This window comes from Mustelus asterias, chromosome 4, assembly GCF_964213995.1.
Source record: "Mustelus asterias chromosome 4, sMusAst1.hap1.1, whole genome shotgun sequence".
NCBI classification, from domain to species: domain Eukaryota; kingdom Metazoa; phylum Chordata; class Chondrichthyes; order Carcharhiniformes; family Triakidae; genus Mustelus; species Mustelus asterias.
Window position 1 is genome coordinate 67412452 of NC_135804.1, and position 13632 is coordinate 67426083.

General features: G+C 45.7%; 1 protein-coding gene across 1 annotated transcript in view; it reads right to left on the minus strand.

Annotated features, from left to right (window-relative positions):
• The window catches only part of slc38a8a (solute carrier family 38 member 8a), an 83976-nt gene extending 70788 nt beyond the window's left edge, over positions 1–13188 (minus strand). The window contains exon 1 of the mRNA XM_078212022.1: positions 12997–13188. Within this exon, the coding sequence (XP_078068148.1) occupies positions 12997–13188 (192 nt within the window). The remainder of the gene's footprint in view (positions 1–12996) is intronic.
• Positions 13189–13632: the final 444 nt, after the last annotated feature.

The window sequence follows — 13632 nt, forward strand, 5'->3', positions numbered from 1 at the left end:
GGAAAGAAGTTGAGGTCGACATAGATCAGCCATGATCGTATTGAATGGCAGGGTAGGATTGAAGGGCCTCCTTCTATTTCTTTTGTTTTTTGTGTTCTTCTGTCTAATCAATTATCCCAATGTCCCGTACACTTTACTGACTGTGTAATCAACTATCGTAACTGTCCCATACACTTTACCAACTGTCCAATCAACAGATTAGTGAGTGGCCGATGGAGCGAGAGAGTGCAGATGGAGTGAGATGATGTAGGTGGAGTGAGGGAATGGAGAGGGATTGAGGGAGTGCAGATAGAGTGAGAGACTGAGATATGGAGTGAGAGACTGAGATATGGAGTGAGAAAGTGAGATGGAGTAAAAGAGTGCAGATGAAGTGGGGGAGTGAGATGGAATGACAGAGTGTATATGGCGTGAGCGAGTGTAAATGGAGTCAGGGGATGCTGAGGGAGTGAAGGGATGCAGAGGGAGCGAGGAGATGCAGGTGTGAGGTGTTGACATGGAGTATGTGAAGGACGGGGAGTAAGGAAATGAATGAGAAAGTGTCTTTGCTGGAGCAACATGTGCAGCAGCCAGAATCCAATATGAAAATGGTTGGAAACAGTTTATGGAATCTAAAGTGATTAAAATGGACCAGCCTGCAAGGAGTGGTGATGTCCCTTTGTGTCTGTTTATGCCCTGTTTGTGAACACAAGTCCTCACTCACCTGATGAAGGAGCGAGACTCCAAAAGCTTGTGCTGCCAAATAAACCTGTTGGACTTTAACCTGGTGTTGTGAGACTTCTTACTGTGCTTACCCCAGTCCAACGCCGGCATCTCCACATCATGATGTCCCTTGAAACAGTGAAATGCAGTAACCATGGAAACATCCTGGCAGTGTGATGGACACAATTCCCAGTTTCATTTGAAGAATTCAGGTGATTGGGGACATTTTCATATTGAATAAATGTAAATGTGGTTGTCATGGCCAATTAGGGAAAGTGAGTAACAGGCAGTGTGCTGACAGTAGGGGACATTGTTGCCCCATGTTAGAAAACGACGAGCCCTCATTGACCAGAGAGCCACCAATGAACAGGCAGCTTCATACTTAAGCTAAGTAAATAACCCACTTTAGGGAGAAGGACACGGGACTATCAGCCTCAAATCCCTGACCGAATTCTATGATATAGAGGGTTCTTTATTATCCTCCAAGGTTTCTGGTTTTAAAATATTGTTCCAGTGAAATTTTTCCACTGCTCTCTTTGGATGCCTTACAGTTCCCTAGATTGAGGAAGGAGATTCTTGCCACAAGGCATTCACACTGGCACATTTGAGCCTCTGCTTGGGAAGATCCTGAGGCCTAAAGTTTATCACTGGACCAGGAAATAATGGTATCCCACCTTCCACAAACAGGAATACACCCACACGCATCCCGCACACACACTCACCCACTGCACGTTGACACACACATCTGTACCCAAACCACACACATTCACACACTGATACACATAGAACCCCACTCACACTCTCACACAGACATACCCAATCACACAAACAAACACAAAAACATCCACCAACACACACATACATGCACAAACACCTCTACACACACCCCCACACACACACACAAGCCCAAGCCCTCATTCACACCTACCTCCTCTCACACACACGTACACAGACCGCACACACTCACTCCCCTCAGACATATAGATACACACACATACACAGCTCCACACCCCACCACACACCACCCCACAAAATCACACAAATACATACATACCCACACATACATGCACATGCACAACCACACACACGCACACAAACACACACACACGCACACACACACCCACATTTACGCACACACACACACCCATACGCAGAGAACCACACCCACTCCCACACACGGAGGCGCAAACATACAGGCACACACAACCACTAACACATGCACACCCACCAACACACACCCACAGACATACACGCACACACAAACATACATGCACTCACACACACAACCACACCTATGTCACACATACACAAACACGCACACCCATGTCCACACACACTCAAAGAACAAAAGAACAAAGAAAACTACAGCACAGGAACAGGCCCTTCGACCCTCCAAGCCTGCACCGAACATACTGCCTGACTGAACTAAAACCCCCTACTCTTCTGGGGACCATATCCCTCTATTCCTATCTTATTCATGTATTTGTCAAGTCGCCCCTTAAAAGTCATTATCGTATCTACTTCCACTACCTCCCCCGGCAGTGAGTTCCAGGTACCCACCACCCTCTGTGTAAAAAACTTGCCTCGTATATCTCCTTTAAACCTTGCCCCTCGCACCTTAAACCTATGCCCCCTAGTATTTGCCTCTTCCACCCTGGGAAAAAGCTTCTGGCTATCCACTCTGGAAATTATGATATCCCTCCTTCCACAAACAGGAATATATCCACATGCACCCCACACACACACATCCAACTCCTGCACATTGACACACATATCTGTACCCAAACCACACATATTCACACATCGATACACACAGAACCCCACACACACTCCCACACAAGCACATGTGATAATTAATCAAATCAAATCATATCCGTTCCTCTACCTCCCGCTGACTATTGGGAGGCCTTTAGTAAACCCTCAGCATTGTGACTACACCCTTCCTATTCCTGAGCTCTACCCATATTGATTTGATTTATTATCACACGTATTAGTATAGTGAAAAGTATTGTTTCTTGTGCACTATACACACAAAGCACACCGTTCGTAGGGAAGGAAATAAGAGAGTGCAGAATGTCATAGCAAGTGTGTAGAGAAAGATCAACTTAATGCAAGATAGGTCCATTCAAACGTCTGATGGCAGCAGGGAAGAAGCTGTTCTTAAGTCGGTTGGTACGTGACCTCAGACTTTTGTATCCTTTTCCTGACAGAAGAAGGTGGAAGAGAGAATGTCCGGGGTGTGCGGGATCTTTAATTATGCAGGCTGCTTTTGCCGAGGCAGCTGGAAGTGTCGACAAAGTCAATGGATGGGAAGTTGGTTTGCGTGATGGGCAGAGATATTGTCTCACTATATGAACCCTCCAAGGTGCCCTCCCGCAGTACAGCTGTGATATTCTCCTTTACTGGTAGTACAACTCCCCCACCACTTTTACATCTCCCTTTATCCCGCCTGAAACATCTGTATCCTGGAATGTTAAGTTGTCAATCCTGCCCTTCCCTTAACCAAGTCTCTGTAATGGCAACAACATCATAGTTCCAAGTACTAATCCAAGCACTAAGTTCATCTGCCTCACCTGTTACACTTCTCGCATTGAAACAAATGCATTTCAGTCCACCAGACCCTCTTTGATTAGCAACCACAGCCTGCCTGCTCTTTCTCTGAGTCATACTGCCCCTACTTTCTAGTTCAAATTACTCCTTCCAAAGTGCATCACCTCACACTTTGCACGGTTAAATCCCATCTGCCATTTATCTGCCCATTTGACCATCTCATCTATACCTTCCTGTAACCCAAGACACTCAAGCTCAATGTTAACCATCCGGCCAATCTTTGTGCCATCATCAAACTTATTGATCCTACCCCCACATAGTCATCTATGTCATTTATATAAATGGCAAACAATAGGCCCAGCACGGATCCCTGTGGTATGCCAATGGTCACTGGCCTCCAGTCACTAAAGCAGCAGTCTGTCACCACCCTCTATCTCCTACTGCTCAGCCAATTATGATTCTACCTTATCAAATCACCCTGTATCCCATCTGCATTAGCCTTCTTAATAAGTCTCCCATCTGGGACTTTGTCAAAGACTTTGCTGAAATCCATGTAAACTACATCAACCGCACTACCCTCATCCACACACTTGGTTACATACTCAAAAAATTCAATCAAATTTGTTAGGCATGACCTCCCTCTGATAAAACCATGCTGACTATCCCTGATCAAACCTCGCCTCTCCAAATGGAGATAGATTCTCTCCTTCGGAATCTTCTCCAGTAGTTTCCCAACCATAGATGTGAGACTCACTGGTCTGTAGTTTCTTGGCTTGTCTCAACAACCTTTCTTAAATAATGGGCCCTCATTAGCTGTTCTCCAGTCCTCTGACACCTCCCTGGGGGCCGGGGAGGAAAATTTGGGTCAGAGCCCCTGCAATTTCCTCCCTTGCCTCCCACAATAGCCTGGGATACAGTTCATCCTGACCTGGAGATTTGTCCACTTTTAAGCCCGCCAGTACCTCTAATACCTTGCCACTCCCTATGATCATTTTCTCTAGAGCCTCGCAGTCTCTCTCCCCGAGTTCCATAACTACCCCCTCATTCTCATCAGTGAAGACAGATGTGAAATATTTGTTTAATACCTTACCAATGTCCTTTGCCTCCATCCACAGATTTCCCCCTTGGTCCCTAATGGGCCTTACTCTTTTCCTGGTTATCCTCCTTCCATTGATATACTTATAGACTATCTTAGGATTTTCCCTACTTTTACCAGCCAGAGCTTTCTCATATTCTCATTGCTCTCCTAATTGATTTCTTAAGCTCCATCCAGCACTTTCTGTACTCCACTAATGCCTCCGCAGATTTATTCCCCTTATACTTGTTAAAAACCTCTCTTTTCCCTCATATTGAATCCTGAATGCCTCTGGTCACCCCATGGTTCTCTGGGTTTGTTATATTCACTCCCCTCAGATACACACCCACATATGCATGTACATGCACACACACACAGCCACATATAAATTAACACATATACACACACACACACCCACAACACCCCCCACACATACACCTCTACACACAAAAATACATGCACCCAGACACACTCGCACATACCCTCACACACATCTACATCCACACACACCCACACACACATAGCCCACACAGACAAATATGATCATGTGTGAATTGTAAATTTTCAGGATATAAATATGTGTCCATGTTCCCAGAGTCTGAGCCACATAACCAGTGAATAAATGTAATTGCCACAGTGTAAATAACTCGAGTATGGGGGTGAGGGGGAGGAAGCAAATTATGAACTTGGTGTTGGTCCTACTGGAATTCATATCAGAAAATAGAGTATTTTTTTTAACTAGGTGTCTTTCAGTTGGATAATGATAAAAGTATTGACTTTCTATTAAAATTCTTGGATGAAATACAGAACAGTACAGCACAGAACAGGCCCTTCAGCCCACGATGTTGTGCCGAGCTTTATCTGAAACCAAGATCAAGCTATCCCACTCCCTATCATCCTGGTGCGCTCCATGTGCCTATCCAATAACCACTCAAATCTTCCTAAAGTGTCTGACTCCACTATCACTGCAGGCAGTCCATTCCACACCCCAACCACTCTCTGCGTAAAGAACCTACCTCTGATATCCTTCCTATACCTCCCACCACGAACCCTATAGTTATGCCCCCTTGTAATAGCTCCATCCACCCGAGGAAATAGTCTTTGAACGTTCACTCTATCTATCCCCTTCATCATTTTATAAACCTCTATTAAGTCTCCCCTCAGCCTCCTCCGCTCCAGAGAGACCAGCCCTAGCTCCCTCAACCTTTCCTCATAAGACCTACCCTCCAAACCAGGCAGCATCCTGGTAAATCTCCTCTGCACTCTTTCCAGCGCTTCCACATCCTTCTTATAGTGAGGTGACCAGAACTGCACACAATATTCCAAATGTGGTCTCACCAAGGTCCTGTACAGTTGCAGCATAACCCCACGGCTCTTAAACTCCAACCCCCTGTTAATAAAAGCTAACACACTATAGGCCTTCTTCACAGCTCTATCCACTTGAGTGACGACCTTCAGATATCTGTGGATATGGACCCCAAGATCTCTCTGTTCCTCCACAGTCTTCAGAACCCTACCTTTGACCCTGTAATCCACATTTAAATTAGTCCTACCAAAATGAATCACCTCACATTTATCAGGGTTAAACTCCATTTGCCATTTTTCAGCCCAGCTTTGCATCCTATCTATGTCTCTTTGCAGCCTACAACAGCCCTCCACCTCATCCACTACTCCACCAATCTTGGTGTCATCAGCAAATTTACTGATCCACCCTTCAGCCCCCTCCTCTAAGTCATTAATAAAAATCACAAAGAGCAGAGGACCAAGCACTGATCCCTGCGGCACTCCACTAGCAACCTGCCTCCAATCCAAAAATTTTCCATCCACCACCACCCTCTGTCTTCGATCAGACAGCCAGTTACCTATCCAATCGGCCAACTTTCCCTCTATCCCACACCTCCTCACTTTCATCATAAGCCGACCATGGGGGACCTTATCAAACGCCTGACTAAAATCCATGTATATGACATCAACTGCCCTATCTTCATCAACACACTTAGTTACCTCCTCAAAAAATTCTATCAAATTTGTGAGGCACGACTTGCCCTTCACGAATCTGTGCTGACTATCCCGGATTAATCCGCATCTTTCTAAATGGTCGTAAATCCCATCCCTAAGGACCTTTTCCATCAATTTACCAACCACTGAAGTAAGACTAACCGGTCTATAATTACCAGGGTCATTTCTATTCCCTTTCTTAAACAGAGGAACAACATTCGCCATTCTCCAGTCCTCTGGCACCATCCCCGTGGACAGCGAGGACCCAAAGATCAAAGCCAAAGGGTCTGCAATCTCATCCCTTGCCTCCCAAAGAATCCGAGGATACATTTCATCAGGCCCCGGGGACTTATCGACCTTCAGTTTATTCAAAACTGCCAGGACATCCTCCCTCCGAACATCTATTTCCTCCAGCCTATTAGCCTGTAACACCTTCTCTTCCTCAAAAACATGGCCCCTCTCCTTGGTGAACACTGAAGAAAAGTATTCATTCATCACCTCGCCTATCTTTACTGACTCCATACACAAGTTCCCCAGTACTGTCCTTGACCGGCCCTAACCTCACCCTGGTCATTCTTTTATTCCTCACATAAGAGTAAAAAGCCTTGGGGTTTTCCTTGATCCGACCCGCCAAGGATTTCTCGTGTCCCCTCCTAGCTCTCCTAAGCCCCTTTTTCAGCTCATTCCTTGCTAACTTGTAACCCTCAATCGAGCCATCTGAACCTTGTTTCCTCATCCCTACATAAGCTTCCCTCTTCCTTTTCACAAGACATTCCACCTCTTTCGTGAACTATATGGTTCCCTCACTCGGCCATTTCCTCCCTGCCTGACAGGGACATACCTATCAAGGACATCCAGTATTTGTTCCTTGAAAAAGTTCCACTTTTCATTAGTTCCTTTCTCTGACAGTTTCTGTTCCCAACTTATGCCCCCTAATTCTTGCCTAATCGCATCATAATTACCTCTCCCCCAATTGTATACCTTGCCCTGCCGTACGGCCCTATCCCTCTCCATTGCAATAACAAAAGACACCGAATTGTGGTCACTATCTCCAAAGTGCTCTCCCACAACCAAATCTAACACTTGGCCCGGTTCATTTCCCAGTACCAAATCCAATGTGGCCTCACCTCTTGTCGGCCTATCCACATATTGTGTCAGGAAACCCTCCTGCACACACTGCACAAAAACTACCCCATCCGAACTATTTGACCTACAAAGGTTCCAATCAATATTTGGAAAGTTAAAGTCCCCCATGACAACTACCCTGTGACCCCCACACATATCCATAATCTGCTTAGCAATTTCTTCCTCCACATCTCTATTACTATTTGGGGGCCTATAGTAAACTCCTAACAACGTGACTGCTCCTTTCCTATTTCTAACCTCAGCCCATATTACCTCAATGTGCAGATCCCCCTCGAAGTGCCTTTCCACAGCCGTTAAACTATCTTTGATTAACAATCCCACTCCTCCACCTCTTTTACCAGCTTCCCTACACTTAGTGAAACATCTATGCCCCGGAACATCCAACAACCATTCCTGTCCTTGTTCTACCCACGTCTCCGTAATGGCCACAACATCGTAGTCCCAAGTACCAATCCACGCCCCAAGTTCATCTACCTTGTTCCGGATGCTCCTTGCATTGAAGTAGACACACTTCAACCCACCTTCCTGTCTACCGGTGCCCACCCTTGACCCTGATACCTTCCCCAATACCTCACCACCCTCACTGACCTCTGGACTACAACTCCTTTTCCCACTCCCCTGACAAATTAGTTTAAACCCCCTTGAAGAGCCGTAACAAATTTCCCTCCCAGGATATTGGTGCCCCTCTGGTTCAGGTGCACCCCGTCCTGTTTGTACAGGTCCCACCTTCCCCAGAATGTGTTCCAATTATCCACGTATCTGAAGCCCTCCCTCCTACACCATCCCTGCAACCACATGTTTAACTGCACTCTCTCCCTGTTCCTCAACTCGCTATCACGTGGCACCGGCAACGTACCAGAGATGACCACATGTTTTGTCTTGGCTCTCAGCTTCCAGCCCAGCTCCAGAAATTCCTGCTTTAAATCCCCGTCCCTTCTCTTACCTATGTCATTGGTACCAATGTGTACCATGACTTGTGACTGTTTCCCCTCCCCCTTCAGAATCCGGAAAACACGGTCTGAGACGTCACGGACCTTGGCATCCAGTAGGCAACATACCATCCGTGAGTCTCTTTTGCTGCCACAGAACCTCCTATCTATCCCTCTAACTAATGAGTCCCCAATAACTATTGCCCTCCCGCTCTGCCCCTTACCCTCCTGAGCCACAGAGACGGACACAGTGCTGGAGATCCTCTGACTGCGGCTCACCACTGGTATGTCATCCCCCTCAACCGTATCCAAAGCGGAATACTTGTTGCTAAGGGGAACGACCACCGGGGATCCCTGCACGGACTGCTTCCTCCCAGCCCCTCTCACCGTCACCCATCTGTTTTCATTCCTCGGAGTAACTGTATCCCTAAAGCTTCTGTCTATGGCCACCTCTGCGTCCCTAATGATCCTAAGTTCATCCAACTCCAGCTCCAGTTCCCTAACATGGTTTTGGAGGAGCTGCAGATGGGTGCACTTCCCACAGATGTAATCAGCAGGGACACTGTCGTCGTCCCTCACCTCAAACATAGTGCAAGAGGAACATAGCACTGCCTGCACACCCATCCCCTCTAGATACCTTGCCAGTACCAGGTAGAAAGTGCAGAAATGAATTTAAACTCACCTCTGCTCGCCCTTTCTGCCTAAGCCCTGTGAGCCAAAGCCTTATAGCTCACACTCTGCTCCCCACGCACTCCCCTGCCCGCTCCCGACGCTGCCCGCTGTATACTGCAGCCTACCTTTTATACTTCACGCGCTTAAAAAACCCTTCCCAGACTCCTTAGCAGCCCACTTCCAGTTTTCACTTTAAACTTAAACTTAAAATACAGCTGCAAAAGTAAAGGCCAAAATAAAACACACACTAGCTGACTAATTAAATAAATAAACAATTCAATTAATCTCTCACCAGCACTGCTGCCTCCAATCACTCCCTCTCAGCTTGCTCCAGTGGAACAAAATGTACAAGAAAAATGATCCATTAAATGAGGCATAGTCAAACTTTGATAGATTTCAGAAAGTAGATTGCTATTCCATAGAAGAATATATCATGACATTTACTAGATTCTGTAAAAGATTGTTGAAATTCAATTTGGGGATCCAAGGATCAGCACTAGCATTCAAATTGCTGGATTTTACTACTGTGTCTCATTTGGACAGGCCCCTGGTTGAACTGGCATTCGCTTGTTGGAGGGAAATTCGCTGTTGGATCAGATGTCTGCTGCCTTGAGAAGAATCCTGGGGAAGTAATTGTTTCTTTCAGTCTTCGTGGACAAATGGGATATTGCACAATGACACAAAGACAAGATGACTCACTGATTGGAAAAGGATCATAGGGAGTGGCAAGGTATTAGAGGTATTGGCGGGCTTAAAAGTGGACAAATCTCCAGGTCTGGATGAACTGTGTCCCAGGCTATTGTGGGAGGCAAGAGAGGAAATTGCAGGGGCTCTGACCCAAATTTTCCTCCCCGGCCCCCAGGGAGGTGTCAGAGGACTGGAGAATAGCTAATGAGGTCCCATTATTTAAGAAAGGTTGTTGAGACAAGCCAAGAAACTACAGACCAGAGTTCAAAATGTTGCAGATTCTGGAGACGAGTCAATAGAATAGGGAATAGGGACAGGCAAAATATGTCATAGTCATGGAGTCATAGAGTTTTACTCCACAAAAAGGGATCCTTTGGCCCATCGTGTCAGTGCTGGCTATCAAACACCTATCCATTCTAATCCCATTTTCCAGCACTTGGTCCATAGCCTTGTGTGCTATGATATTTCAAGTGCTCATCTAAATGATTCTTAAATGCTGTGACTGGTCTTGCCTCTATCCACCTTTTAGGCAGTAAGTTCCAGAATCCCACTACATTCTACATGAAAATGTTTTTCGCCAAATCCCCTCTAAATCTCCTTTCCCTGACCTTAAATCTATGCTCCCTAGTTATTAATATGTGCTTCAGCTGTGACTCAAAATATCATTATGTGATGAACTATCCAAAGAAACGATGCAGAGACCTTGAAATGACACATGGTGAATAGAATTCTGAGGAATATAGCGATGGATCTGAACAAATTATATTCGAAATGAAGAGTTTTAAACTTGAAATTAATGCATTAGTTGCAGACTCCCTTATATGTGCAGTGCTGGACAGTGCTTGCACTTTGACACATTGAAACATAGAAAATAGGGGCAAGAATAGGCCATTCAGCCCTTTAAGCCCTCTCCACCATCATTATGATCATGGCTTATCATCCAAATTAATAGTCTAATCCTGCCTTCTCCCCATATCCTTTGAAACCTTCACCCCAAGAGCTAGAGCTAACTCCTTCTTGAAAACATAAAATGTTTTAGCCTCAACTGCTTTTTGCGATAGCAAATTCCACATTAACACACTCTGGATGGAGAAATTTCTCTTCATCTCAGTCCTAAAAGGTTTACCCTGTATCCCTGGACTGTGACCACTGGTTCTCGACATTCCCACCATTGGGAACATCATTCCTGTATCTACCCTGTCTAGTCCTCTTAGAATCATCGAATCCCTACAAAGCAGAAGGAGGCCACTCAGCCCATTGAGTCTGTACTGGCAATCTGACAGACCATCTTACTTTGTCCCACCCTCCGAACTATCCCCATAGCCCATTTACCATGGCTAATCCAGCTAACCTACACATCTTAGGACACTAAGGAGCAATTTAGCATGGCCAATCCACCTAACCTGCACATCTTTGGACTGTGGGTTGAAACTGAAGCACTTGGAAGAAACCCACGCTGACACGGGGAGAATTGTAAACTCCACACAGATAGTTACCCAAGGCTGGAATTGAACCTAGGTCCCTGGTGCAGTGAGGCAGCAGTGCTAACTACTGTGCCAAATTTTATAGCTTTCTATGAAATCCTGCCTCATTTTTCTAAACTCCAGGAAATATAATCCTAACCAACTAAATCTATCCTTACACCTCAGTCCCACCATTCCAGGGATCAGTCTGGCATCTCCTCTCTGCAATTCCTCTCTGGCAATGACATCGTTCCTCAGATAAGGAGACTTAAATTGCACACAATATTCCAGGTATGGCCTCATCAAGGCTCTGTGTAACTGCAGCAAGATATGCCTGCTCCTGTACTCGAATCCTCTCGCTTCTTGCAGGTTAGTAGCACTGAGGAAGTGTCTTACAGTAAGTCGGTTTGAACCTAAAAGACCAGTTTGGATTCATTCTTCCATCACAGCCATTTGTTGTGAGTAATGGTGCCTCTTCACTGACAAGTATTGCTCTGAGTCTGGAAGAAGGGGAAGGGAGAGTTTAAGACACAACTGACAGTTTCTGGCAGTGGCAGTAAATACTAAATGCGAGCTGCTGTACCTAGAGAACTGAAGGGTAAATTTAAAGGGATGCAACTAATTCTAGGTATATATGAGGATGAAATATGGACAGCAATCATGAAATTGTTAGAGCAACAAAGGTGTCGGAAGAAACCCAATGACTATCATTCTGAATGAGAAATCCAGCTCTGTGCCCAGGAGCTGGACTAGAGCACTATTCCTAACTCCTGTTTCATGGAACTGCTGCATCGTTTCTGGATGGATACAAAGGAAAGAAGGGCACCGCTGGCATTGCCAGTCCCAGGCTATGCAGGGACTGCAGGTATCTGGCACAGCTGTCCATTGCCACACTTTCTGTGTTACCCACTCTACACATTCACAGTCAGGTAGATGCCCATCGGCCTGTATACCTATGGAGGAGGGGATGGGTGATAGAGGAGGTGCAGGAGTTTACCAGCTCCTGCACACAGTCTACCCTTTTATTCATCACTGTGCCCTAACTCACCTGGCACCCCACAATGAATCTCTGTCTCTTTTCTATCTAAGCATTAGTAGAGTTAAATAAATTTGTGAGCTCCACAGAAGCTGTTCTCAATCCTACAACTGAAACAATACACATACACTATCAGAGTAAAGAGATAATGATACTGTTGCATATACTGATCGCTGGCCCACAGTAAGTATGCAGTTTGAGAACCCCATGATCTTAACCCGTGCTGTACCTGTCCTGGGAGTGTTTGATGGGGACATTTTAGAGGGAGATTTACCCTGTACCTAACCCCATGCTGTACCTCTCCTGGGAGTGTTTGATGGGGACAATGTGGAAGGAGTTTAGTCTGTATCTAACCCTGTGCTGTATCTGTTCTGGAAGTGTTTCATGGGGACTGTGTAGAGGGAGCTTTACTCTGTATCTAACCTTGTGCTGTACCTGTCCTGGGAGTGTTTGATGGGGATGGTATAGAGGAAGCTTTACTCTGTACCTAACACCATGCTGTACCTGCCCTGGGAGTGTTTGATGGGGACAGTGCAGAGCGAACTTACTCTATATCTAACCCTATACTGTATTTGTCCTGGGAGTATTTCATATAATACTTCAGCGATTGCGATTAGAAGTGTTGGTTCCCTAGCAACATGATCCCGATATCATTGGAAACAAAGAATTTATATTTAAGGAGAAAGAATAAAAATCTTTTTTGTCGCCAATTGAAAATACACAAGTGGAGCTCGAACTTACCATCTCCACTGCAATGGCTGAGTGTATTCCTCCTGCTCTGTTAAAAGCCCAGGGGAAGTTGAGGAGTCCAGCACCAAGGGCTGATTTTAACAGGATGAATACCGCTCCGCAGGAGGACAGACTTGATCTTCTTGTGTCCAAAGCATTTGGCTTCGCCAGGAGATTAATACTCTCTCTCGCCAGTTCCTCCATCTGCACCAATCACTGCACTATTCCAGAACTCCCTAACCTGTTCACAGTCTGACTTGTCCAACCACAAATGGACTCTCCTCCTGCTGCCCAGTTCTCGCTGGAAGCTGGTTCACCCGCCTGTCTGGCAGAAAATTCTTCAGTTTCTGAGTGCCGGGACTGGCAGTCCATTGGCCAATCAACTACTTGCAGAAGTTCTCTCCCACCAGTCAGAGCTTGTTGGAGGAGCGATCATGACCTTATGTCCAATTTCCCTGCAGCGGAGACTGGACTAAAGCAAGAGGTGATTGGAGGTGTCAACTCACCTGCTGGAATTTAGAAAGCACTGAACTTTTCTTTGCAAAAAGTTGTGGAATTCTTCAGTTTAACATGGGCTGAGAAGTTAATAGGATTTACACACATCATTAGTTAGTAATACCAACATCCAATTCTGTCACTTTAAGTTCA